The sequence below is a fragment of the Plectropomus leopardus genome, chromosome 11, assembly GCF_026936395.1.
Source record: "Plectropomus leopardus strain MGB_pleo_1.0 chromosome 11, ASM2693639v1, whole genome shotgun sequence".
Lineage (NCBI taxonomy): Eukaryota > Metazoa > Chordata > Actinopteri > Perciformes > Serranidae > Plectropomus > Plectropomus leopardus.
In genome coordinates this window covers 11,295,199-11,320,370 of record NC_142186.1, presented here as the reverse complement: position 1 = coordinate 11,320,370, position 25,172 = coordinate 11,295,199, and the positions used below count along the sequence as shown (strand labels likewise).

The window sequence follows — 25,172 nt, the reverse complement described above, 5'->3', positions numbered from 1 at the left end:
ACTCGGTTGTGCTGATCAAATGTTAACCATGATTCTGTAACTGCTGTAACTGTAGTGCCTATTTACAGCCTGAAATATTTTTGGGGAAAGACCATTGAAAAGAACACCCCATTATGCTGGAACAGGTTACAGAAGAAGCATTGGGTTTTTTTAAAATGTCCTGTGAAGACTCTTTAATTCAGCTTTTGTGTAATATTTTTTACTGTAACTAGGACAAACATTTACACTTTTTTATGTGCTGTTCAAAAACTGACCCCGACCTCTGAGGGAGGTACAGGAATCAATTAATTATAGCGTTACTATTTGTTATGAACACACTGGCATCCATGGAGAAATACCGGTTCTTGCAGGAGCAGAAAAGTCAATTTATTAAGAGCTTCTACAGGGCACTGATGAGATTTCCCCTGGCGTCAGGAGAGTAATAAGTGTAATCAGGCAGGGTGATCGATTTTTGAAGGTTATCCATCAGTCTTGTAAATAAAAATCTTACACTTAATCGACTTGCTTGACTAGATTGAGGTTAACCAGAAATAAATTGGAATCACCTTTTCTAATGAAGTAAAACGAGGCCTCCTTCACTCTTTCTCTTGTAATTTTCAGGGCCGGGGGTCAATTCACTTTCAATTCAATTTAGTCAGCATGTAAATTTATACTCCATTACCTAATGACAGAGCACTCAGTTTCATTCATTTCACTCAAGATTGGACTTTCTCACTGAAGTAATAAGAAAATGTGTTTTGATCTTTCTGGCATCTGGCACCAGTGTTGTGATCCATTCATTTTGACTCATTAACTCAAAAGAAAGCAGTCAGTCTGCATTAATTACTTAAGAGTTGGGAAAAGAAACTTTTCTCTAAAATCTGATCACATTTAAAAAGTCATCTTCATCATCTTGGGGACCTAGAAGTGTAAGGTCCATGCATATTACATAAACACGATGTTATGGGCCAGGTTATTTCAAGTGTAGTTCTGCACATTTTTTCGAGAGTAAACTAAAGGCGAGCCTCTTTACAGTTCTCCATCCTAATGTTGTTTGATGTTGTGATTTATCAGCAGGGTGAGCAGCAAGTGGATTATATATTGTATTTCTCAAAAAATGTGATAATAAGAATTTGCTTAATTAATGAAATCACTTTATCCAAAATATATTTTTAGCCCTTTTAGCTATGTAAACAGGCCTCAGCAAAATTGACAGTAACTGTGTGAAACTTAATTTAACTTGCTGCCACACTACAGGATGCTGATTACCTCAAGATGTTAAACCGAAATAAGCAGTCTCGACGAGGCCCGGATTTTCACCACTGATTTCTTCTAATATTGTCAAGTTAAGTGACTTTAAATCGTCAAAGTGCCAAATTCAATACCCTAATGAGACTAATAACAACAAGTCAAACAGTGACAGTACTTTCCCCAAGATCTGACACAATGAGTGAGTCAGTTAGCAATTACAACAGAGTCTATTAGCTGGACCATTTCTGACTTTTTGTCAATACTCCAAACTACTGTATATCACATTACTTATTAAAATTGTGGTTTTGCAGTCTCAAACTGTGGAGAGCTGATGTATCTATTTTTTGTTTTAATTGAAAACAACTGCAAAGTCGTATGTTCACAGCAACAGCATTAGTGGCTTTCTTTTTTTTGATTTCACATCGGTGCATTTCCCTGAATTGTTATTTTTTCAGGTCCATTTTCATATAGGCCAAAAGTCAAAAACAGAAGTATCAGAGTTCTGAACAGAAACCTTTATCATATGCCATAGCTAATCCTCTGTTTTGCCCCGTCAAATAATAGAAAAATAACCTTTGAAAAGAAGCTATGGTACTTAGTAACCCGTGCCCTTTGTGTGCATGCAAGCAGATGCACATGCACACCCATTTCTCACTTGTGTGAGAAATGGGTGTAAATGGGTGTAAATGTCAATGTTTCCTTTCGATCAACTAACTGCCACACCGCTGTCTTTATGTATGTCTTCTCATATTGACTTGTGTGATGGAGAGTCTACCTGTGAGGCAATGAGGTAGAGGATCTCCCCGAGTGGTGGCAGCAGGAACTGCTTTATTTTACTATTCCTCAGGTTCTCCCTCAACAGGTCTGTCAGTGTGGACACAGCCTGGAAAGAAAAAAAGACATAGTTACATCAGCACTTCTATTTAATTGTTGCAAAATCTATCTAATTTAATGTTCAATGTTACTGAAAACTAGATTTCATACTCATATGAACTGAAATTAATACCAAGTAAATTCACCAGAGTTCAACTTAAACAAAACATTTCTATACATATATAAGATAAATTCATCATGTTTAATATGTGGTTGCACGTTTATTTTTATGCTTTTAACAGTCTTCAGACATCTCTGCATAACCTCAGGCTACTGAATGTTTGAAGTCAAAATAAGTTTTATTCTAAAGAACACAAAATCTTGTAAATCCCTGGGAATCTGGCTAAACAGCAACCTCACTTATGTAGAGCATGCAGAGCAACTGGTACAGAAACTAAAGTTAACAATTTTTTGAAGCATGTCTCTGTCTTGAGGAGAGGGAAATGACTGTAGAGTTAACCATCATGTCTGTGCTTGATTGTGAACTTATTTACATGCTGCTCATTTTACCTTAAAATTTGATGCAGTTTATCATTGTGCTTTGCTTTTTATTTCAGGAGATAAATATTGTACTCATCACTGTGTACTATATAGGAAAGTAGGCTGGTCCTTGCTCGCATAAAGAGATCTTTATTCTATCATTTTTATTCATAAAAGTCTTTGGCAAAATCTGCCTCACTCTATCACTTCTCTTCTCACATTAAAAACCACAGCTCAACAAACTAGATCTCAGGCCTGATTAACTCTTGATACCCCCTCAGGTAAATACTTAACTTAGGAAGACTGCATCACACTTCTTCGCACCTAATAAGAGGAATCAATGTTTCATCACACTGGCTGAATTTAAACTTTTAACTTTGAGTCTATTTAGTTGTCTAAGATTTTTGTCTGATGCATTTTTTCCTAGAATCAAGGGATCATATCAAGTCACATCACAGTGTCATGAAGGTAGAATAACCACAACTAATAACAAAGTAGACCATGGCCTGACCATGTAACACCAACTACTGTAAGCAACTTCTCATCATTATTCAATGGTAGATGAAGTTCTGCGTACAGAAAATATACTGTTTTAGATGAAATTATCTGAGTTGATTTTATGTTGCATATGATCAAAAAATGAGAGAAATGGGTAAAAGCAGAGAGGGTAGAGCAAAGTAAGAAAAGGACAATGTAAAAACAGAGAAAAGAAAGAGGAAATGCACAAAACAGAGACAAGAAGATGAATGAGGAAAAGAGAGACATAAAGGAAAGAGAAATTGGGTAAAAAAAAAAAAAGGGGAAAAAAAGGTTGGGAAACAGAAAAATGAGCTGGCCAGTAGCAGTTGGCTGAGGCAAAATCAGAGATTTTGATGTGAGCATTCTTAACTATTTTGTAATGTCTTTTATTTGAGTGTTTAGGTGTATGTTACCTTGATGTTTTATTTTTACTGTAACTACATGCTGTGACTCTGTAATATTGATGTAAATATCTACCCTTTAGTCATACTTTTACAATAAATGTTACTGTATGCACACTATTATGTCAAACCTTGATATCTTCTTTTTTTTTCTTAACTAAAAGTCTAACTAGGAACAGGAGTTGGAAACTAGCAATAGATATAATCTCTATATGTGAAACATCAGTTGCTGCAGCTTCTTTGTAACAGGCTACAGTTGTACTATGTTAATTCACATTGCCCCTATTGAATAAACTATATAAATAAATATATTTTTAAAAAAAAACAACAATCTCTCTGAAAACCACTGAAATGCACACACCAAAATCCAAGCTAACAGACACGTATGAATGCATGTATACACAAATGCACATGTATTCACAACATTAAGTATATGCACACACATAACTAAGTACATAAATTCATGCAATCATATGTACTTGTAAGAAATGCAAACCACACACACACACACATACACACACACACACACACACACACAGAGTTAAGTGTATGCAGAGACAGCCTTGCTGGCTGACTGCTTCCTGGCATTAGCATTACTGCCAGCTTCCCCCCTCTGTGATCTGATGCAAGTTCTGCCTCACTCCTCTATCTCTCCCTCTCTCTTCTCCACTTTCTGCTTTTCCACCTCTGTATGTGTTCTCAGTTTTTCCTTCTTCTATTGTTTTTTACTCTACTTGTATATTTTCTCTTCTTTTTGAATCGCCCTCTATATATATATATAACATATTTCATACTCTTCCCACTTTTCTTTCTCACCTACATCTTTCTCTCACACTTGCTTGCTTTCACTGTCTCTCACCTTCTGTCTCTCTTTCTCATTGTAGGGTGAGAAGTGGTAACAGTCTGTTTGTCATGTTCTCTCTCAACATATCTTCCCCTTTCCCAGAAGAGTTCTTCTTTCCTTTTATTTATGCCCAAGAACCGTGGTGTATCCTCACGCTGAGCCATCGATGAGCATGGTACAGCATCAGTTTGCCACCGGAATCCTGAGTAGGTCTGAACATTATTGCCAATACACTTTGAGACTAGGAAAGGAGGCAATACGTTTCTGTTTAGTTTACCTAATTTAAATGTATTTCTGCATAAACTATAAACTCCTATCAAGTAGCGTCACTATTAACCAAGTATGTGAATGGTACATATGTGCTGTTAAAGAAACTGCTCTTGGTTTTCTGCCTTTTTCCCACATTATTGCTCTTTGCTCTGCTCCCACATTCCCTTCCTGAGCTGAACTCACTAATAACATAAATGGCTGAGTGGGAAGCTGAGATTCTGGGGTGTGTTTGAAACTGGTCACGCAGCTGCTCTCAGGCAGAGGGTAGTGAAAGGCACCCCTGTGCAACGAGCCAGAGTGGAAAAGCAAACATAAACGCGCACGCACACACACACAAACACACAACTATTTTCCCTCCTAGAACACATTATCATTATCTCAGCATCAACACTCCCTCAGATCAAATAATGCACATGAATGCGCACAAGGAAACATAAACATGTGCAGTTAATTAACATGCATAACAAACACTTATACAGTGGTGCAAAGAAAAAAGAAAAAGACGTCCCAACACAGCACACAACAGAGTTACACACACACACACACACACACACACACACACACACACACAATCATGACACATTTAAATAGTGCACATAAGTAGTTACTGGATGTCTACACTTGGGACAGATGTGTAAAGAAATAATAGAAAGAACAGGTTGGTGGATTATCGGTGCTATAAAGAGGGAACTGCACATTATTTTATAGCTAATATAAGGCTCATCTCTGCTGAGGTGAGAAGAGACTGACGTATAAAGCTAAATTGCAGCATTGCAGTCAAAGTTAACTCCCTGGCCAGCGCTCCATCTAAATTTGCTTAACTTTCTAAATGTACATGCTAGTTTTTTACTGAGATGCCATAAGATCGACCCTTTCAAAATCTATTTCTGTTCTAATGTGTACCTTGGCAGATATGACCTTCCACATGTCAAATGTTAAAACATGACAACAAATGTATGGCTTAAATAAACGTATCAAATTAAGTTTGTTAAAGGTTTACTGTGCAAGATTATCGAATATTGTTTGTAAACATACTCATCAGCGAAAGTAAAGTAAAAGCCAACCTTAGATTCACACTCTTCACTTCTAGTGGATCCTAAGCGGTGACTGAGAAGGATTACTTCTGTTTGAGGCTATATGTTGTTTTTTAAAGAAAGTCCACCACAGTAATAACACCTAAGTTAAAAGATGTTGGACATCGATTTGCGCAGGCTCGGAGAATATCTTCACCAAATGTTCCCAGGAAACAATACAACTAAATTTCTCTATTTAACCACAGGTGTGTTTATCTATACTCTACTGTAGGTTTTCAATGTTTTTGGTTTTGTTTTTCTATCTCTAAATTCATTAGTAGTCCGATATTTAACAAAAAAGTGCTTCAACTTCATCTTTTCCATGCAATATTCACAAACACTGCAAGCAGTGTTTTCCTGGAGCCAGTGCCCTCTGAATGTGTGTTCCTAAAGATTGCTGTGAGCTTTAAGAATGCGTTAAGACTCCATATCCCCATTAAACACCCTGCACAGTGGAAGCTTTACCGGCTAAACCGCTGTAAAAGCCACTGAAAACTTTATAAGTGACGATAAGTGAAGGGGAAAATGATATCTAGTTGGTTTTGAAAGCACAGCTTCCCTACGACGCATAAAGAAAGCAGCAAGCTTGCGTTAGTAACATTAACCCAAAAATCTTTTTTCTCATTTAATTCTATTCGAGGAGAGAGTGAGGGACAAAGACAGATGGACTAAAAGGGAGAGAGGGAAGAGAGGGGAGGCAGACAGACAGAAAGGAGAGAGTAAGACAGAAAGAATGACAGAGACAGACAGGCGTGCGTGTGTGTGTGTGTGTGTGTGTGTGTGTGTGTGTGTGCATTTGTGTGTGTGTGCGTGTATGTGTGTGTGTGCGTGTGTTTGGTGGGAGTGGGGGGGGTTGAAGTATATAGCAGTTACCATGGTAACTAAGCCCAGCCCTGACACTCCAATCAGCAGGACTGCAGCAGGAGAACCCCTGCTGAGACACCACACACACACACACACACACACACACACACACACACACACACACACACACACACACACACAGAGGAAAATGCAACTATGTGCTGTTGTATTGGTCATCTGTTTGCATCACTACAACGTAAGAATACACACAAACACAGAACATTTGTGTGTACACAAACACACAGACACACAGAAAACTACATGCACAGGACCCCTGCTGAGTGCACACACAAACATGACTTAAAAAAGCCCATGCACACTCACAAACAAACACAAACACACACACACACACACACACACACACACACAGAAACCCCTACTGAGTCTATGGATGGACACACATAGTCATAGACACAAATGGACAGACACACAAAGACACAGGCACAGATGTGCAGCTTTGTCCTTTTCTTAACAATTTGTCATCCTACGATAGCTGAAGGGAGGTAAGGAGGGTAGCGAAAAAAATGTTCCGCCATTTGTCTTTAACAACAAGCGCACTGAAAAAAAAAAAAAACACTGCTGTGCCACAGTCGGCCATTTTGTAAATCGCCGTGACGACTCAGCAGCAGTAAAGTGTCAGAACAAGTGAAGAAAGAGAAAAGAAAAGGACAAAACCAGGAAAGAGAGCGGATATGGGATCAGAACTACTGTACCCGGACTGGATTACATTCAGAACTAATCGCTGTGATCGAGCTGACGAAGAGACAAAGAAGAGTGGAGGGACAGTAACAAACTGTATAGTTGTGTGCAGGATTAAAAATCTCACCTCCATACAGAGCTGCTTTTACGTTAAATTAGTTAAACACCACTCTATTTGAATGTGTGTGTGTGTGTGTGTGTGTGTGTGTGTGTGTGTGTGCCTGCGTGCACATACACATACACACACACACACACACACACACACACACACACACGTACTCAGTTATACATATACATATGTATACATATACACATACTCAGTTGCCAATGTATTAGGTACAACTGGATAAAACTAATGACTAATAGTCATGCCAGTATTATTTATATAGCACAATATCACAAATTACATATTTGCCTGATGGGGCTCGTCTGTCCTGTAGGAGTGATCCCTACTCTGAAGATCTTGTGGAAGTTCCTTTCATTTTTGACCCGATTAAAGGGGCTTTTGGGAAATTATTCCTTGTATAAACGAAAGGATATCATATGCTGTACAGACTATAAAACCCCCTGAGAAAAATCTGTGATATTATGTTATTTAAATAAAATTGACTTAACTCAACAATTTGGCTCCATTACTTTTAGAAAGGTGTACCTAGCGAACTTGAAATAAACTTCATTATGGTGATATTGTTAGTATTATATAGGTATCAGTTAGATAATATATGTAAATAAAAACAACTAATCCCTAAAATCAATGCACAATTAAAAAAAGAACTGGAAAGGCGATACAGACCTGTAATATTTATAATGTGTGATTGTGCACAACAAGAGTTTAAAACCCATTTTACAAAAATGTAAAATAAAACAAACATTTGGGAGTGATTTACTGCAAAGGTAGACCAAGGAAGAGCCCAAAAGATCTTTGCATTAGTGAGTGAGTGAGTGAAAGAGAGTGAAAAAGAGAGAGAAAGTAAGACAGAGGTGTTTTCAGTATATCTGAGGCTAAAGAAAGACATGTTATCTTGTAGGCTTTAAATGCCACCTGCTGGTAAATACTTGTACTTTAAAGTTAGTGTAGATAGAAAAGGAATTCCCATCGACATTTTGTGTTAGGGCAAATTTTCCCTTTCATAATAATAATAATTATAATGTTAATTAGAATTATATATAATAATTAATTATTATGACAAGAAGAAGGAGAATCAGAAGAAGAAGGGGAAGAAAAAGAAGAAGAGGAAGAAGAATATAATTAAATGCATTTAATTCATGAAGCACTTTTCTTGATACTCATCGACACTACTTGTAAGTTAAAACGGTCATGAATGATAATAATTCATGTTGGGCTAGAGATAATTTCTAATAATATAGTTAATACTATTTAATTATTGCCGATGTCCCTTTAAACAGAACGAAAACAGGGATAACAATCAAACAACAATTACACACCCATAAAAGTACAAAACAAATCACTGATGTGCACAACATTAAGCAGGACTTATTTGTAAATAAGTACTGTATGCAGGACTTTAGTCACTGTTTTTATGTTTTATGTTCTTATGCACTGATGTGCATTCACACTTTCTGCACATCTGCTGGTATGTACTGTCATCTCATGGTGTAAACTGGTACTGCAGGTTTTAGGTCCTCAAAATGTTTTGCAAAGGTTTGAGAATTCCACTGTTTGTTTGTTACTGAACTCTTTAGTATGACTTTAACCAATTATCTTGTTTGAAACAAAAATAGCTTTTTAAAAGAACTAGAATTTACTAGAATTTAAATTTTCATTTATGTATGTATATGTGTGTGCATGCGTGTGTGTGTGTCTTCCTGACCTCAGAAACAGGACTGTCCTCTCTCAGCTCAGTACAGTGCAGAGCCAGTAGACCAATCACTCTGAGAACCTTGCTCCGTCTGGAAAATATATATATTTCATTTTCATTAAAAAATGTGAAAACTGTTGCTTTCCTGTTCACATATCAGTACTTTACTATCATAAAAGTATTTTTAATCACTAACATTCTAATACCAGTACCAATGAAAGAGAAAATCATAGTGTGAAAAAGGAGAATAAAAGTTCCCATGTCTTTGTTCTTGCTTTCAGAGAGCATGCTATGTGTTGGTGTTAAAGGCAGTAACTTGGAAACACAGTTCTGTAAAACTGTAGAGGACAGGGAGAGAGAAAAAAAGGAGAGAAGGAGAGGGGGCAAGGAGACATCCTTAATGGTATGCTATCCTCCAAGTGCTTTTCTGCCTGTAATGTTTGTTAGTGCAGCCAAAAAACTAATTTGGCTGCTACTTCTCAGTACTTTTTCAGCCAGTAGCCTTTCTATCATTTTTAAGTTCTGCAACATCAATTGCATCTTGGGTGTCCAAATCTCAACAGCTTTGAGTTCAGCTCCAATGATTATTATTTTAGTTTGCATATTTACTGTGTATCGGAAGCATCTTCTCCAACATGCACGGCTCACAGTCATGCTCCCAGAATAAATACCAAAAGTACTTACACATCCCAGTTGGGAGCCTGTCGTAACTGCTGGGTCAACACTGGAAGCTGAATGATGAAGGGAGGAGATAATGAGAGAAAGCAGAATGGCAAACAGCATTAAGAATCAAATCTTTATATTAGATTAGACTTATAATCATTATGACTTTTTATAAACTTACTTACATTTGCTAATTTGTAAACATTTGAGTAGAACAACTGTCATTGTTAAGTTCTTATTGGTGAATAAAGCAGATGAGCAATATGGAAAAAATGTCATCACACCATATTATTATATCAATACTTGAAAAAAACTCTTGGAAGCAGTCAAAATCCTCAAAATATTTAGTTGATTGTTTGAGTGTTTTGTTATGAAAAACTTCAGTCTTAATTTTGAAAAAACATACTCTCATAAAATAGAAGTCCTTTTTGTTAGTCTTGAATAATTCTAAGTGACTATGTCCTTGTCTATGTCCTTGACAAATGACTAGCAGGAAACAAAAAAATACATGTTCTTCGTGGAGCTCTTTGCTGAAGTGAAAACAAAGTAGTAGCAAATGTGTCAGAGGGAGGACAAGGACAGCAGAAAACCAAAAGAAGTATTTTCATTAAAGGTTATTATATTGTATATGTTTACAGTTTACAGACATACAAATATAAGGAACTCGGCTATTTTACACACAAGGTATCACTGAGCTGAGAACAAGGACTCCCACGTTCCCACTGGTGTAATAAAGTCAAAAAGATTTTCTTAAACTGCAAATTGATTATGTCAAACCCTGCCAATAGTGATGCAATATTTTAAAAGGGAATCCTAAGTAAATACATATATTTCTTACCAGTGTTGAGTTCATCAGCCTGTTAGCAATGACTTTATGTCCAACCACACAGCAGAGGTGGCACAGCAGGTTGAGTCTGGAGCGAGTGGCGGTGGACTGAGGAGGAGGAGGAGCAGTGGAGGGGCTCTGTTCTTCAAGGGATGAACAAAGCTGTAAGATAAAGACTGTCCACTCCTCATCACTTAGGGACTGCAGCTTCTCAACTGAAGGAAAGGAGAGAAAGTCAGCCTCAAGAAAGACTGAGGCCAAAGATCCTCTGTATTTTCTTTAGCACACTGATAAAATCTCATTTGATACTGACTCAGAAAACAAGTGTACCACAGTACCTGAAAATGCAGGTACACATAGGGTTTTGGCATCAAATCGCACAGGAGGACTCCTGAGAATCTGGTGAATAAAAAGAGAACACTATAGAGTGAGCCACATTATAAGCTGTCTGATCTTCACATCACAATACCAATATAATGGCTTCATTCCTAGTAACCATGTTTTCACTGAATTCAGTATGCAAGCATGTTCATCACAGTGAGACATTAACATAAAACTTTAAAAATTAAAAACCTTTTTCAAAAAAATATAGTTTATTGTTTAATATTGTTTACCTTGTAAAATCTAATTATGAGATGAGGTCATAATGAAATATCAACAGCTGGGAAGGCTCCTCATAATGACATTTAAAGACTTTTATAACTCAAAAGATCTGAAAACAGGTATCTGAAAACACTGAAATGGCCTGTGTCCAATAATAATGCACATCTGTACCTTGGGGTTGTCTATGATTGGAGTGACTGTCAGATCAGAGTCAGTATGGAGAAGAGCTTTCAAACAGGATGTGATGTCAGTACCAGGACTGGTCTGAAATGAAAGGAAGAAAAGAGGGGTCAACTTCAGCAGAAGGGGTGTGAAGTGTTCACCAAGTAGGCACACCAGCAGATGGAAGCAGAGTATAGAAGAGTATATGGTGGCAGTAACCTGAGGTGCAGAGGGAGCGTTTGAACCATCAGAGATACTGCAGCTTCTCCTTGAGTTGGCACAGGAACTAAATGAAAAACAAGAAAATAATATAAAAATGTACTGCTGCTTATGGATAGCTGTTGTCTATACAATGTACACGAGCTGTTCTCCTGTAGCTTTTTTCAAGAGCACAGTATTGCTAAGGATAAATGTTTGAGTACCACTTGGGCCACTCATTCTCATACTTCACAAATTATAGTACTGTAGTATACTGTGTAGTCTCCTGTAGAGTATTCGTAGATATGCGTATCCAATACAAGAGTTTGGGCACTTTCGAGATTCACATTCTTCTTCAAAAACAATAAACTAAAAGTTTACTATGCAAGATTATTTATAACTGTAAACACAACTGCCAACAAAATATTTATATTCGCTATTGTTTGGCATTTCACCTTGCTATATTTGTTTGGCTGTGTCTTTTGCACACTTGCTGCTCACAGTTGGGCACCTGGTTGGTATTTTTTTATTAAGCCTCGACCTCACCTGAGCACTGTGGCAGTACAAGCCCATACAGGATCAAACGTCCTGAGCACAGAAAAAAAGAAAATCTTGGCAGAGGGCTGAGTCTCTGGAGATATAAAAAACACCACACACTTCTAGTTGGTCTAGTTGATTGAGACAGATTAGATTTTTTGTTGAAAATCCTGCATATTATACTTTTAAAAAGGCCATGTATAAGCTTACGAGGTAAAGCAGGTAGACAACCCTGGCAGACAAGATTTGACCCCATGACCTCATTAATCTAGGTCAGGCATGTCAAACTGGTCCACAGGGGGGCCGGTGTGGCTGCAGGTTTTTGTGCCAACCAACCAAGAGCACACAGTTTGACCAATCAACTGTCTGAAGACAGAGATCAGTTGATTAAATGAGTCAAGTCTGGTGTGCTGCTACTTGGTTGGAAACAAAACCTGCAGCCACACCGGCCCCCCTGTGGACCGGTTTGACATGCCTGATCTAGGTGGACACTCAGCAGATAGACTGAACTGAATACCTGAGCAGAAAAATGGCTTCAGTGTTGTCCTCATCCACACCACTCTTCGGCCTGAGCTCTGATACATTATCTGGAGGAAAAAGAACAAAATATACTAAATCTGATTTTCTGGGGTCAATATGATACAGGATATGACTGAGACACATGCCCAGTAAAGGCCACACAGGTAAAAGACGGAACACAGATTTTAATCACAGATGAGATTTGCACAAGAGGTACTACAACAAACTGTTCACAATTCAGATGTCTGCAATTGAGGGGAAAGGAATAGGACAGAACAAAACTGGCTTATTTAGAAAATCAGATTCTCTTAGTCATGTTCAAAAAACTGTTGCAGTCAAACAAAAGACAGAAAATAAGGTGTTAAAGGAGTGAAAACCTCACTAAATATTCTTCGTTTGTGCAAGAAAAGTTTGCTGGTCACGCCTTTTGTGTTTGTCCTTCCAACAAAATCAAGTTGCAAATTCTCAATGCTGCTGCTGAGAAACAGCTTTACACACTTAGGGGTGTGATAAACCTATTAATTAACTATTATAAACCTCCCTCTCTATCTCCCCCTCACACACACACACACACACACACACACAAGTGCGCATATGACATTACTGGTATTTTATATATTTCAAATTAAACATCCTGCATTGGCCAAGTATCTAATTCCCACATATAACTTAAAACACATAAACATAACCCAACATTGACATCTGGGATTGTTACCTTGATTGAATGACTTATTGGGCTGCAGTGAGTAGCACATCTGCTGGGCCTTAGTTAGCTGGGGATCATCTTTTGTCTTTGCATCACCCTCTCCTCCTCTCTTGTTTACTATCTCCTTATCTAAGCCCTGGTTGCTCCTTAAGGCTCCACTGACTGGTTGTCTGGCAGCTTGTTGGCAATCAGTCCTCCTGTCAGATGGTCTGTTAGTTATTGCAGTTGTTGTCTGCGGTGAAATTAGTTTCTTAGAAGTCCTATGATCTGGCTGGATGATGGCTAAATGGCTACTGGGAAGTATGTCTGCCTCTCCTGGAGTTAAAGGGTCAAGGTTCCGTGTGTGTCTGTGAAGGTAATGAAAAAGCAAAAATTATACAAGTGATGGGAAACATGTAGAATATAAACAGCTTTGATTAAACATTATAGTAATTCAGCAGGCGGTTAGTTGTGCTGTGGAACTGTATTGCATCATATTGAAAGAAGTTTCAAAATGTGTGGCCTCTCCCAGTGGATTAAAAGAGACCAGAGAGGAATGACATGTTGCCATCTACATCCATTGATGTGTGTCTTTGTCTTTCACAAAGCAAAACTGTATGCAGTAAAATGGCTGCAATGTGGGCAGAATGCTGGGGAGGTATAAAATAAAGACAAATAGTAATGTTTCAACACACCTCATGTTAGCTGAAACAACCTCCTCACAGCTATTTGTTTCCACCTGATCCCCTTCTTCATCCTCCTCATCCTCTTCTCCATCTTCCTCTATCCTTACTTGTGTCCAGAAAGGGTGGTCCAGCAACTCCGGCCACTCCATCCTAAGGAATAAAAAACAACAAAACTAAACATTAAAACACAGAAAAAGGACATTAAGCTCAACATGCTACAAAAAGTAGCTTAGAAACTCTCAAATTTCCCACTGATTCAAGAACGTTTACTTTATTTATTTATCAAAGATTTTCTTGAACTTTCTTTTTAATGCACAGTGGGAAACATAAATAATACATAACAGTATTGTGCTATTAAGATAATGCACTAAGTAAGCTACCACAAAGACAACTGAGCAACCTGCTCCCTATAAATCAGAATTCATAGTATAGACACACTTTGTAAAATATAATCACATCAACTTGTAAGCTAAGCTATATGATGTTAATGTTAATAGCAACAGCAGTAGAATAGAGTGTGTGAGAGTGTGTGTGTGTGTGTGTGTGTGTGTGTGTGTGTGTGTGTGTGTGTGTGTCTATCAACCTGACCTCCTATCTGGATCTTTGTTGAGCAAGCCTCTCAGAAGATTCAGGAAGTCTTCACTGGGAGTACTGTCTGAAAACACTGCAACAACACAACATGCAAGATTTTATAATAAAAATAAACAAAACAACAACTTCCCTATAAGAGCAATGTCCCACAAGTTGACTTCAACAAGACATCATATAGCTGCTAATATTTCTGTTGCCATCATCACGATCACGTCATGTATGTGAGCATGTGTCTGTGCGCCATCAAGTGTGTGTATGTGAGAGAGTGTATATTACCTGTCTGTCTCGGAGGCGGCGGATCCTGATGCAAAATCATCTCTGTCACTTCAGTGTCGCTATCAGAATAAAATGGAGGTTTACCTGGGAAGCAACAGTTCTGGTTTAGGTTTACGATACAGTAGTACTAAGAATATTTTAATACTGTATGGTGAGAGCAGTGTTGGTCTCTTATTTCCTATTAACTGCTGTACTGTTTCAACTGCTTTACAGTACATTTTTTTAATAAGAGCTCAGTCAAAAGTTACAGTACTCTTATTCTGTTCCTTAATCATGACTTTTTGTGTGTGTGTGTGTGTGTGTGTGTTTACCAGTATACATGTAGTAGAGTGTACAACCCAAAGCCCATAGATCAGAGCTTATATTGGTTTCTGAACCCTGCAAAACCTCTGGAGCACTATAAGTTGGAGGACCTGAAATTACACAAACATACACATACAGAAAATAAGACACAAACAAAAATAGCTCAAGAAGACAGGCATCCTTTCATGGGCAAAGTATGTTTTATGAGCTGCCATATTCTTAGTTGTCATGGGTACATTTTTTATGAATAATCAAAATGTTACTAGCTTTCCCTCCTCTGGCTTCTGCCCTTCTGAATTCACCCACATACGAAGTGTTCTTGTTGAAAGACATAACAGTGTTTTGGCTGTCACTGTTATTCACAATGCGATTAAGGTCCATACATAATGCATTCATTTTTTTAAAATAGACTGATAGACTACAAAACATGGGGAATCTGGTGATACCAACCATGTCATGCTAGCTTCTCAGGAAAGGTGCTTAATAAAGCTCCAAAGTGAGGCTGAATTCTGGCAATGGAAAAACAGGATGGCTATTTTACAGGGGTCCCTTGATCGCTGACCTCAAAATATCTGAATGAAAATGGGTTCTATTTTTATGCAATTAATGGCGATTAACTATTCAAATACTGCAATTAATTGCAACTTTTGAAAATGTGTGGTTTAACAGCTCTCGTTGTAACCTAAAATTTTTAACCTAACCATTCCTCAGCTGCCACTATAGTGTTCCTCTAAATGCTTTTTGCTCTGCACCCTGCCTGTCACAAAAAAATTTCTGCCTCCTTGTTCACCTGCTGTCAATAAGGTTTCCCCCAGCATATATACGTAAGTTGTGTCCCACACTAAATGGATCCATCAAAACACTGGACTCTTCTTGGCTTATCCATTGGCTACCTTCTCCACCAATCAACAAGTACAATAAACCAACATGATAAAGACAAATAGTACCCGAACCATGTAATCTTTTCCTCATGTTGTCAAAGTTCTCCTTGCTATCTCCTCCCCCTGCCTCCTCAGATGTAGGGATCGAGGTAAAGAAATCCTCCAGTGTCTCTCCATCTGCCTTGGACAAACTGAAGTTACCAAACTTCAGAGTGCCACTACCATCCAGTAGGATCTTTTGGCAACGAAAAGAGAGTTACTATATTCATATCATAATTTTGCTGTTATATTGTTGGCCCTACATTCACAGGAATGTTGATGCAAACCTTAGCAGGGGTCAAGTCAGAGAAGATGATTCCTAACTCATGGATGTGTTTCAGTCCTTTGACCAAGTCCCATCCAAACCGTCTCACTACATCTTCTGACAGACATCCATCGTGACCAATTACAGACTCCAGGGAACCACCTGATGGACATGAAGAAAAAAAGAGACTGCTGTTAAAGAGACAAACAAGTCAGCAAGCCTGCAGGTGACAAAGAAATTTGGATTACTCAAGACTGACACCTGCTGCGTTGTTTAAAAACAAGTAATCCATTCTGTGTGGAGGACACTGCAATTAATCAAGCAAACTGCAATATAAGGGTGTTTTCTATTTGTGAAATCTTATCAGTTTCATGCTGCAAATCTTTTGATGGCTGAAAACCAGCAGCAAGTTAATACATCTAATGGCTGCGTATCAGGGACGTAAGTAATAGTTACTGACCTGTACAGAGCTCCACTACCAACCAGAGATGGCTACTTGTCTCATACCATTCATAGAAGCATACAATGTTCGGATGATTTAGATCATGGCTGAGACGTACCTAAAAGGGGAAAAAAGCAGAAGCTTTAAATGTGTACAGTAAGTATGTTTAATAGCAAAAGCAAAAATAATTTGCATGCAGTATCCCTATGATGTCAAGATTGTTTGGCCTCATCATGCTGCATAAAACAAATGCATTATTAACACAGAAATAAATAATGAAAATACAACAGATGTTTTCACAGTTTATAGAACTATCCTACATGGTTGGTGATCTCAGGTCTCTTGGCTTTGTCAGCGCAGATGATGGCTACATAGTTGAGATTGCCCTTCCTTCTTCCTTTATAGACAACAGAGCTACTGCCTGTCCCAAGTTCCTCATAGAGGATGAAGTTCTCCATCCCCTGTGGAAAAGTAATGAGAGGTCTAGTCATAATCAGACATTTTCAGATGTTGATTTTAGGAAATGAGAGAGGATAGAGTTTGTCATCCATAAAAAAAGAAGCAGAGAAATATCAGACATGTACTCAAAAATACAGTATTTAATGACCTTAGCTTTAAAATAAATGTTAGGAATTTGCTTTAATTATCAACTTTGGCAGAAAAAAACACATTATTTGAAATATATTAATATATATATAATATATATATATAAAAATTTGAAAATTTGAAATATTGCACTCAAATCTTTGCCTAATCTTTAAAAACATTCACAATACTGCTGCTCCTCCTTTAAAAACATTTGTTTTAAAATGTTTTAAAAACATTTACACTATGCTCAGAAAAAACAACATGAGCCACTTGGTCAGCCACCGGGGAGAGAGTGCAGTAGAAACTTTGTTAGGGAAATCATCCTTCTCTTTTGTAGCCATAAATCAGTGGAATACTCTTCCCACAGAGCTAATAACATGTACCAACTTTCAAATCTTTTGGATACTGTCACAGCAAACCTGCACACATTTGTGATTCAGTGTGGGGGAGGTTTAGGATTTGGGACTATACAGCATTAAGCATATCTTTTTTTTTTTTCTTGCATGTATTTTGAATGTTAGGGGGTGGGAGGGCAAACTGGTTTTAGGATGCAAGAATGATTGTGCCCTGATATTTTCATAATTTTATAGCTGCAATTTTGTACAGATTTTTCTTGATTAGGTGGGGTGGGATATGATGATAATAATGTTAGTAAAATTGTATGAGCTGATGTTTTGTATTTTAATTAATCAGATTCTGTCATTTATGTATTTATTTATTCCATCAACCTGCCCAGGGACTACAGGCAGCAAACAGCAGCTCTAGAACCTGGTACAATGCATCTCTCCTTGTTTTATATAAGGATAATGTTTTCATGTGCACTGTCCCTGTCTAAATAAAATTACATTACGCTACAATAAGAGTCTTAACGATTACTCAATAACCATAGCTTGAAACCTTTTCAAGTTTCCATTTACATGGGGCAATATCACTTTAAATAGATAACAGGACTGCAGTTGAAAATTGCGTCATGAATTTATTTTATCAAACGTCAAACTAATACGTGTACAAATGCTATTGAATATCTAGGTTAAGGTGCAGCATATTCCTGTTAAGTTTACTATATAAGGAACGTAGATTAAGTATTGTTATTGGTTTACATTTTTCCACAGCTGACGCTTGCTACGGTTTAAAATAGCTACCTGTAAAATTTACGAGCTTAATTAGCCTTAAGTGGCTCGATTGAGCTATCACAGAGAAAGTTTTTTTATTTAACTTTGGACCAGTTAAAAATATAGCTGCTATAACCATAATAAATGGCCATGTTCGACGTATTTAGTTCATTTTAGGAGGCAAATAGCATATTTAGCGTTAACTTCACTGTCAGGTAAGAGGCTAACGGTTGTTAGCTTGTATTGTAACGTTATATGGTCTGGCAGTCGCTAACGTCAATTCAGAAGCACAGGCAGTTTGTTCACTTATGACAAGACAGCAGTTTAGTGTAACACCTACACTAAAAAGTAACGAAATTACATGGAAATTGTATTCAACTATGCACAGAGCCACAATATACTTACCTAACAGTATGTTTACTTTTTTCAATGTTTTATTGTCAAACGACGTTAGAACTTACCTCTTCAACAACCCGCTGTTTGTTGGCGGAAGTGGGTTGGGCCACGACATTTCAGCTGGAAGAGGGGAGTCTGGAGATCTGCAGGTCTAATAAAAGATAAATGTTCACACCAGAGACATAGCATGTGTATAAAGAAGCCTGTTTCACTTAATAAATATATTTTCTAAATACACGTGATTCAAGAAAAATGTTGGTAATCTTGTCAAGTTTTATAGACTTTAATTTGAATATCTCCACATGGTATACTCCTGCGTTGCTAGGATACAAGAATGCACAGAACAGACGGCGCATGGTCAAACTCAGCAACCATCAAAATGACTGTAGCCTTTATTACACAAATGTTTATAAATTAGAAGCTCTGAATTTTTTTTCTTTTACATTGAATTGTGTTCATAAAAATCAATTATTATCTCCATCTTTTTACAGCCAATGTTCAAATGTATGTAGCAAAATGTGTCAGCTCAGACTTCTAACCTGGAAATTTTCATCCAAACATCATGACCTTGCCCGGTCAGAAAAGGAGATCAAGCCCATATTTAATTATGAATAAAATCAAATGTTGACTGCTCCTACATGTCTGCTATGATGTATGGTTTTCATTGATGGTGCCTTGTGAGTGTGGCTAATATGAGCAGCCTTTCAGTGAACAAAGAAAGTGCACGTTTATTTACTGTACAGAGTCTTGACTGACCTGTTGGGGGAAAAATCTGCTACTGAGCCCCCACTGTCCCACATCCTGTCTCCTGTTTGTAATATTGCCACAAAGTTCTCATTTAACCAGAGCAAGCAGTACTTTTTGCTGGAACAATGCCATTCGTGTTGCAGTTTGATGAATTACAATTTGATTATACATGCATTATGCAATCTAAAATGATAAAGATCTTAGTTAGATTGTGACTCGGGGTCTCATGACATGTTTACAAAATGAGCTAATCATTTTAAAGATGTGCACATGTGCAAAATCTAAGAAGTAGGCCTATCACACAGAATTTGTTTGAGAGCATATTCTACCCTAACCAGTCACCACAAATAAATGCACCCCTTATTGCGAACACTGCCCCAGATAATGTAAAACAATGTAGAAATGCATGTGTGCACAGAGTTTGAGGCTGACAGCATTGACCTTAATCTTGCTGTATATGGTTCTCCTGTATACACAAAAACAGCATCTGGGCTGCTGTCTTGCAGATTTTACGCATCGTTTTGGTGCATCTTTAGACACAGAAAGCCTGATTTTGAGAATAAATGACATAAACATCAACATTTACAGTAGAATAAAGAAAACATAGTTTCTGCAGTTTGTTAACCCTTTGAAACCTGAGCAAATTGATTTGAAAACATGGGAGGAAGGCAATGGGCAACAAAAAAAGGACCCCCCCCCCCCAAAAAAATAACAATAATAATAAATAAATAAATAAGGTATCTGAACCCCAGTGTAACAGAGAATGAAACATTGTAACATCCGTCTGTACTTGCACACACGTATTTCAACAAACCCCACATTTCATTTTGGTGTTACATTCAAATATGTGCCAAAATTAGAAACAGTGTCTTTCTTGTTTTAGTTTTATGATGACAGAGACAATATTTACCAGCACCACTGCTTGTCTGCCATAGCTCCCTGCAGATGTTTTGCACTTAGTTGTGTATTAGCATGTTTTACCATAAAAAAGAAGTGTCAGTCAGCAGGAAAAAGGCATTTTATTCGTTCTTACTGTCGAGATATTTTTAGAAAATACATGGACTTCATTCAGATGTGATTTGCTGGGAAGATTTTCTATTTTTGATAATGACTGACTGAGGCTGTTATTGTAAAGTGAAAACTCAGAAAGATCTGCTTATTTTTTCACTAACTAAGCCTGCAGATTAATCCTGCACTGAACAATTATCGTTTTTTTTTACTCAACACTAATACTCATCATATGCATCAACAACTACTACTACTACTACTACTACTACTACTACTACTACTACTAATAATAATAATAATAATAATAATATCATACAATACAAAGCCTAATACATATTATTGCTTAATATTAGCTTTCAACACATTTCTTATTATTTAGTTTTTTTTCCATAAAATTTGAATAATTCAAAGCAATAATTTAAAAAACTAAATTTAAAAAATCTGTCTGGGTATCAACCAATTAACCTAGTGATGTCCACACAGAAAAGGCCACAGATCAAGCCCATATTTACAAAACTTCATGAAGAACTTTTATATAATGACCTCTTAGGCCCGCGTGCTGTGACATTTGGTCTTAATATTGCAACATCTCGTGAGTGGCCATGTATCAGCCGTGGCAAAAATATTTAGATATTTTACTAAGGCCTGTGTAAAAGTAGCAATAGGCTAAACTAAAATACTATACTATAAAAAGTAGAGTCCTGCATTTAACATTGCTTCAGTAAGAGTAGGCCTACAAAAGTTAATGCACATCATTTTTGTTGCAGCTGTTGATATTGGGGCTAATTTGCCTTTTTCATACACTGATTGGCAGCTTTGCCTATTACAATATATCATAAATTATTTGATTATTCATATTTTGTATAGATAATCTGAATCTAGAAAGTAACGTAACTTAAGTGATCACATAAATTGCAGCTAAGTAAAATATTTGAGTAAATGTTGCCTACTTGGTTACATTCCAACACCACAATATCTGAAGCATTCCTAAACTTCAACAGGCAAGTAAATTGCCACGTAATTTATGCTACTGAATGATCTGTTGGGAAGAAAATCTGTTGTTGGGCCCCAATAACTGCATAAAGAGGAAGAGTGAACAAGGGGAGTTGGTGGAAATCTTGCACAGAATTTAAATCCTGTAAAGTACAAGAGAAATGCTGAGCCACCACTTCCCATGAGTGCATTATGTTCTACAAAATAAAAGCAAAAGACTCATTCAAATAAAAAAAAAAAAAAAAGGTTTTTCACCACTATTGCTTCTTAACACATTGTATGGATACATAAATGAATGTAATGACCACAGATTTATAAAAAAAAAAAAAAGTTAATGACTAGTGATAATGCAGGGTTTTGTTTTTTTTTTTGATACCATCACATTATAGCCTAATAATTTAACATTTTATATTTGCCCTGACACTTTGTATGCCTGGGAAAACTCAAGTTTACCAGCTATAAAACAGACGTGTTATTACCAGCACAAGTTACTCGAAAACACACGTCTAGAACAACACATTTTGTGGTGGGCTACTTTTAATACAACTACTGAGCAGACCGTTTTGATATAAGATTTGTGTTAGACTATCAAACACAATGATTGTGTCACATATATGACAAAATGTTTGGTCCCTATATAGACACATCATTGTTTTAAAATGTAATGTGTTGAATCCTAATGATTTGATTTTAAAGAATCAGATATCTGAAATAAAAAAAAAATCAAACTTAAGTTGCGCTATAAATTAGAACACTCCTGGTCATCACATAGAATGTTACCAGTAATTTTTTATAAAATAAAATTCCTCAATAGCTTCATACATGTTCACATTGACATTTTTTTTAAACACATTCCTAAGTTCAAACATTTTTTTATTTTGTTGTATAAAATCATCCCTCCAAAAATGATGTAGCTACATTGAATAATGAACATAAAATATGTATGCAGTACTTATTCTGCAGGACTGCGGATTTATTAACCTTCTTGCAAATCTCTCTGCTGTCTCGTCACAAAGATTTTCTTCTTTGTAGCCTCCAAAGGCTGACAAAGAGGAAAAAACTGGTTTCGGTATTTACTTACAATGGTAAAATCACACAAACCCACTTTTACAAACACTACTTTCAGGGCACTTTAACAGTCCACATTAATGCAGTTTATTTTGAAATCGATGCCACCGGATGTTACGCCCAAGCTTTTCTACTTTCACTCAGCTGTATTCATCAGCTTTGTTTCCATCACCCCTGCGAAGGAAGCCAAAAAAGAGCGTCTGAAGTTCAGTGAACAGTTACAGGCCTGACTCTAAATTACTTTTTTGGTAATTGTCCTTTAATTTGTAGGGTTTTTCGGTTGACTGTAGCGAGATATTTTATCGCCGGTCTTGTGTCGAGGTGTTTCCCGTGGGGGTGCCCCCCTCTGTGGTCAGGGTGTAGGTTAGGTTATGGTAGGGCGTAGCAGAGACAACTGGTTAGGGGTAAAAGTGAGGTTGCGGTTAGGTTTGGCATCTCAAACAGGACTGGCTGTGGTTAGGAAAAAGGTTAGAGCCAGGTTAGTGTGAGGGGACACGCTTATCGACGGGGGCACAGACTTTGACACAACACCCGGTCGCATGGTCGCATTTAGGATCAGCTTCATTGTGAGATAACGAGCAGAGTGAACTGTTGATTACTCTCACCGAACAGAGAAAACGGAATTATTTTTGACTCTCCAGGGAAGTCCAAAACGGTAAGAAATGGGTTTTTTTTTTTAAGTTTACTAAAGTGTCAGATTTAAAGTTTGATGATAGTTTTTGGAGCAGGTGCAGTGTGCCACACGGTCTAACGTTTAACGGTTACACGAACGGTCGCTAGTATAACTTTATACATGGCATGCTTTAAACCAGTCTCTGTCAGTGAAACTGATATCTTTTACTTGAGGAATTAGGTTTGTTCAACTCTCTGTATTCTGGAGCGACATCACTTTTCTCATGTTGCTCTCAGACGCCTTTCACGAGTTGCCTGTTTGAACCTTTAAGCCCTGAGCACATTGGTTTGATTTCTTAAAAAAAAAAAAAAAAAAACATGAAAAAATAAAAGACTGAGCAGCTTGGTAAGAAATTGTCAATAATTTACAAGGAATGAGTAGATTTACACGATTGTTTTCATTATTACATATATAAAATTATTTTAAGGTATTGTGTATTTTTAAGCACTTTTCACCAGGTCATGTTTGCCACTTTTTAACTTTAATATCCTCTTTATATATCCTCTCCTTATATATATATAGTTAGATAGATGTATTTTTGTTAATTTTCAGGTAGGCCTAATTTTCTTGTGCTTTTTACTAATTACTTGCTATTTTTTTGGTTTATTTCTTCATTTGTTGCTCATTCCCATGTTTTTAAAAGAAATCAAGCCAATTTGCTCAGGTTTCAAAGGGTTAACAGTATAACCTTTAAAAATTGGGGACTTTCCTAATGTTTGTCTGATCTGATAAATTACCTTTATTTTGTGCCCTCAATTTGTCCAACTCAGGTGTGAAAATGATGAGCCTTGTGAGTTTGTCACAGCAGCTTGTTGGCACATTTTAATAAGATTGATTTCAGATTTAGCTAGGACTAATCCTATACCATTAAACCTGCCTCCACTCATTAAAAGTGACTCAAGTCTCCATAAGCAGTCTGGTTGATTATCACAGCTCTGAGACTGTGAACAAAATTTTACCCCTTAATGTCCAGTGACAAGTTTATTAAAACTCTGATCAGGATCATTATTCATATCAATCAAACTTATGTCTTTCTGCAGTTTTTGTAAACCAAGTATTTTTGCTAGGTGTATCTTTCATCATCATAATGATAAGAGTCCCTTGATACTATATTATCACGATACCTAGGTCATGATATAATTGTATTGCAATTTGAAATTTTCAGTGATTTCTATTGTGACCTAGAAAATGTTTTTATTGTTCTGGCAGGGTTCTAAAAGTTAATTTGTATATGCAATATAAATAAATTATACAGTTAAAAATTCCAATACACTTTGCATTGTGTATACAATATTGAACCCCCCCACCACCACCACCCTGACTGCAAAACATTTACTTATTTATTTTTTTGGTTTTTTTTGTATATCCCTTCGCATGCTTTATATCAGCTACAGTTTTTTTCTGACTTCATAAATGCAATTTTGTAAATTCAGGTCAAACCATAATCCCCTGTTGATTTTTCCATTAAAACTAATATTTCTTAAGATAGCAGTGAGTTAAAATTGACGTAATGAGCCTCAGGCCAGTTAAACAAGGTGTGTAAAGCTTGACTGAGGTGTGGATTGTGTTGAAGAGACTGCAACACAAGATTGTAAATTCAGTGTGAAAGCTCTGAAGGGTTCAGTGATTTTTACTTTACTTCAGCTACTCAGCTGAGGGGGAGGGGTGTCAAAGCCAGGCCTGAGATGCTAAATAAGGTTCCAGTTGGTTTTGCCAACTAACAGCACATGATCTGAAGATGGCCCGTCTCACTGCAGGCCTCACTGTTAACACACACACTTCTGAGAACGTTCACACAACCAGGAGCTGGACCTGAACAGATAGCTCATATGTCCCAC

The 25,172-nt window shown here is 37.1% G+C and overlaps 1 protein-coding gene across 5 annotated transcripts in view; it reads right to left on the bottom strand.

The window, feature by feature from the left end:
- ulk4 (unc-51 like kinase 4) overlaps positions 1–18,998 on the bottom strand; it is a 93,923-nt gene extending 74,925 nt beyond the window's left edge. For 3 of the 5 annotated variants that reach the window (XM_088084016.1, XM_088084018.1, XM_088084017.1), the window contains exons 1-18: positions 18,911–18,998; positions 17,070–17,210; positions 16,768–16,867; positions 16,330–16,469; positions 16,070–16,238; positions 15,131–15,232; positions 14,820–14,903; positions 14,541–14,616; positions 13,962–14,102; positions 13,297–13,634; positions 12,580–12,649; positions 11,547–11,613; positions 11,337–11,429; positions 10,901–10,961; positions 10,575–10,777; positions 9,758–9,804; positions 9,086–9,164; positions 2,006–2,113 (exon numbers count right to left, since the gene is read on the bottom strand). In XM_088084016.1, coding sequence (XP_087940142.1) covers positions 2,006–2,113; positions 9,086–9,164; positions 9,758–9,804; positions 10,575–10,777; positions 10,901–10,961; positions 11,337–11,429; positions 11,547–11,613; positions 12,580–12,649; positions 13,297–13,634; positions 13,962–14,102; positions 14,541–14,616; positions 14,820–14,903; positions 15,131–15,232; positions 16,070–16,238; positions 16,330–16,469; positions 16,768–16,867; positions 17,070–17,207 — 2,016 coding nt within the window. In that variant the 5' untranslated portion in view covers positions 17,208–17,210; positions 18,911–18,998. Of the gene's footprint in view, positions 1–2,005; positions 2,114–9,085; positions 9,165–9,757; positions 9,805–10,574; positions 10,778–10,900; positions 10,962–11,336; positions 11,430–11,546; positions 11,614–12,579; positions 12,650–13,296; positions 13,635–13,961; positions 14,103–14,540; positions 14,617–14,819; positions 14,904–15,130; positions 15,233–16,069; positions 16,239–16,329; positions 16,470–16,767; positions 16,868–17,069; positions 17,211–18,910 lie in introns of those variants that run through there. The other 2 variants (XM_042489922.2, XM_088084019.1) reach the window with 2 other exon arrangements.
- Positions 18,999–25,172: the final 6,174 nt, after the last annotated feature.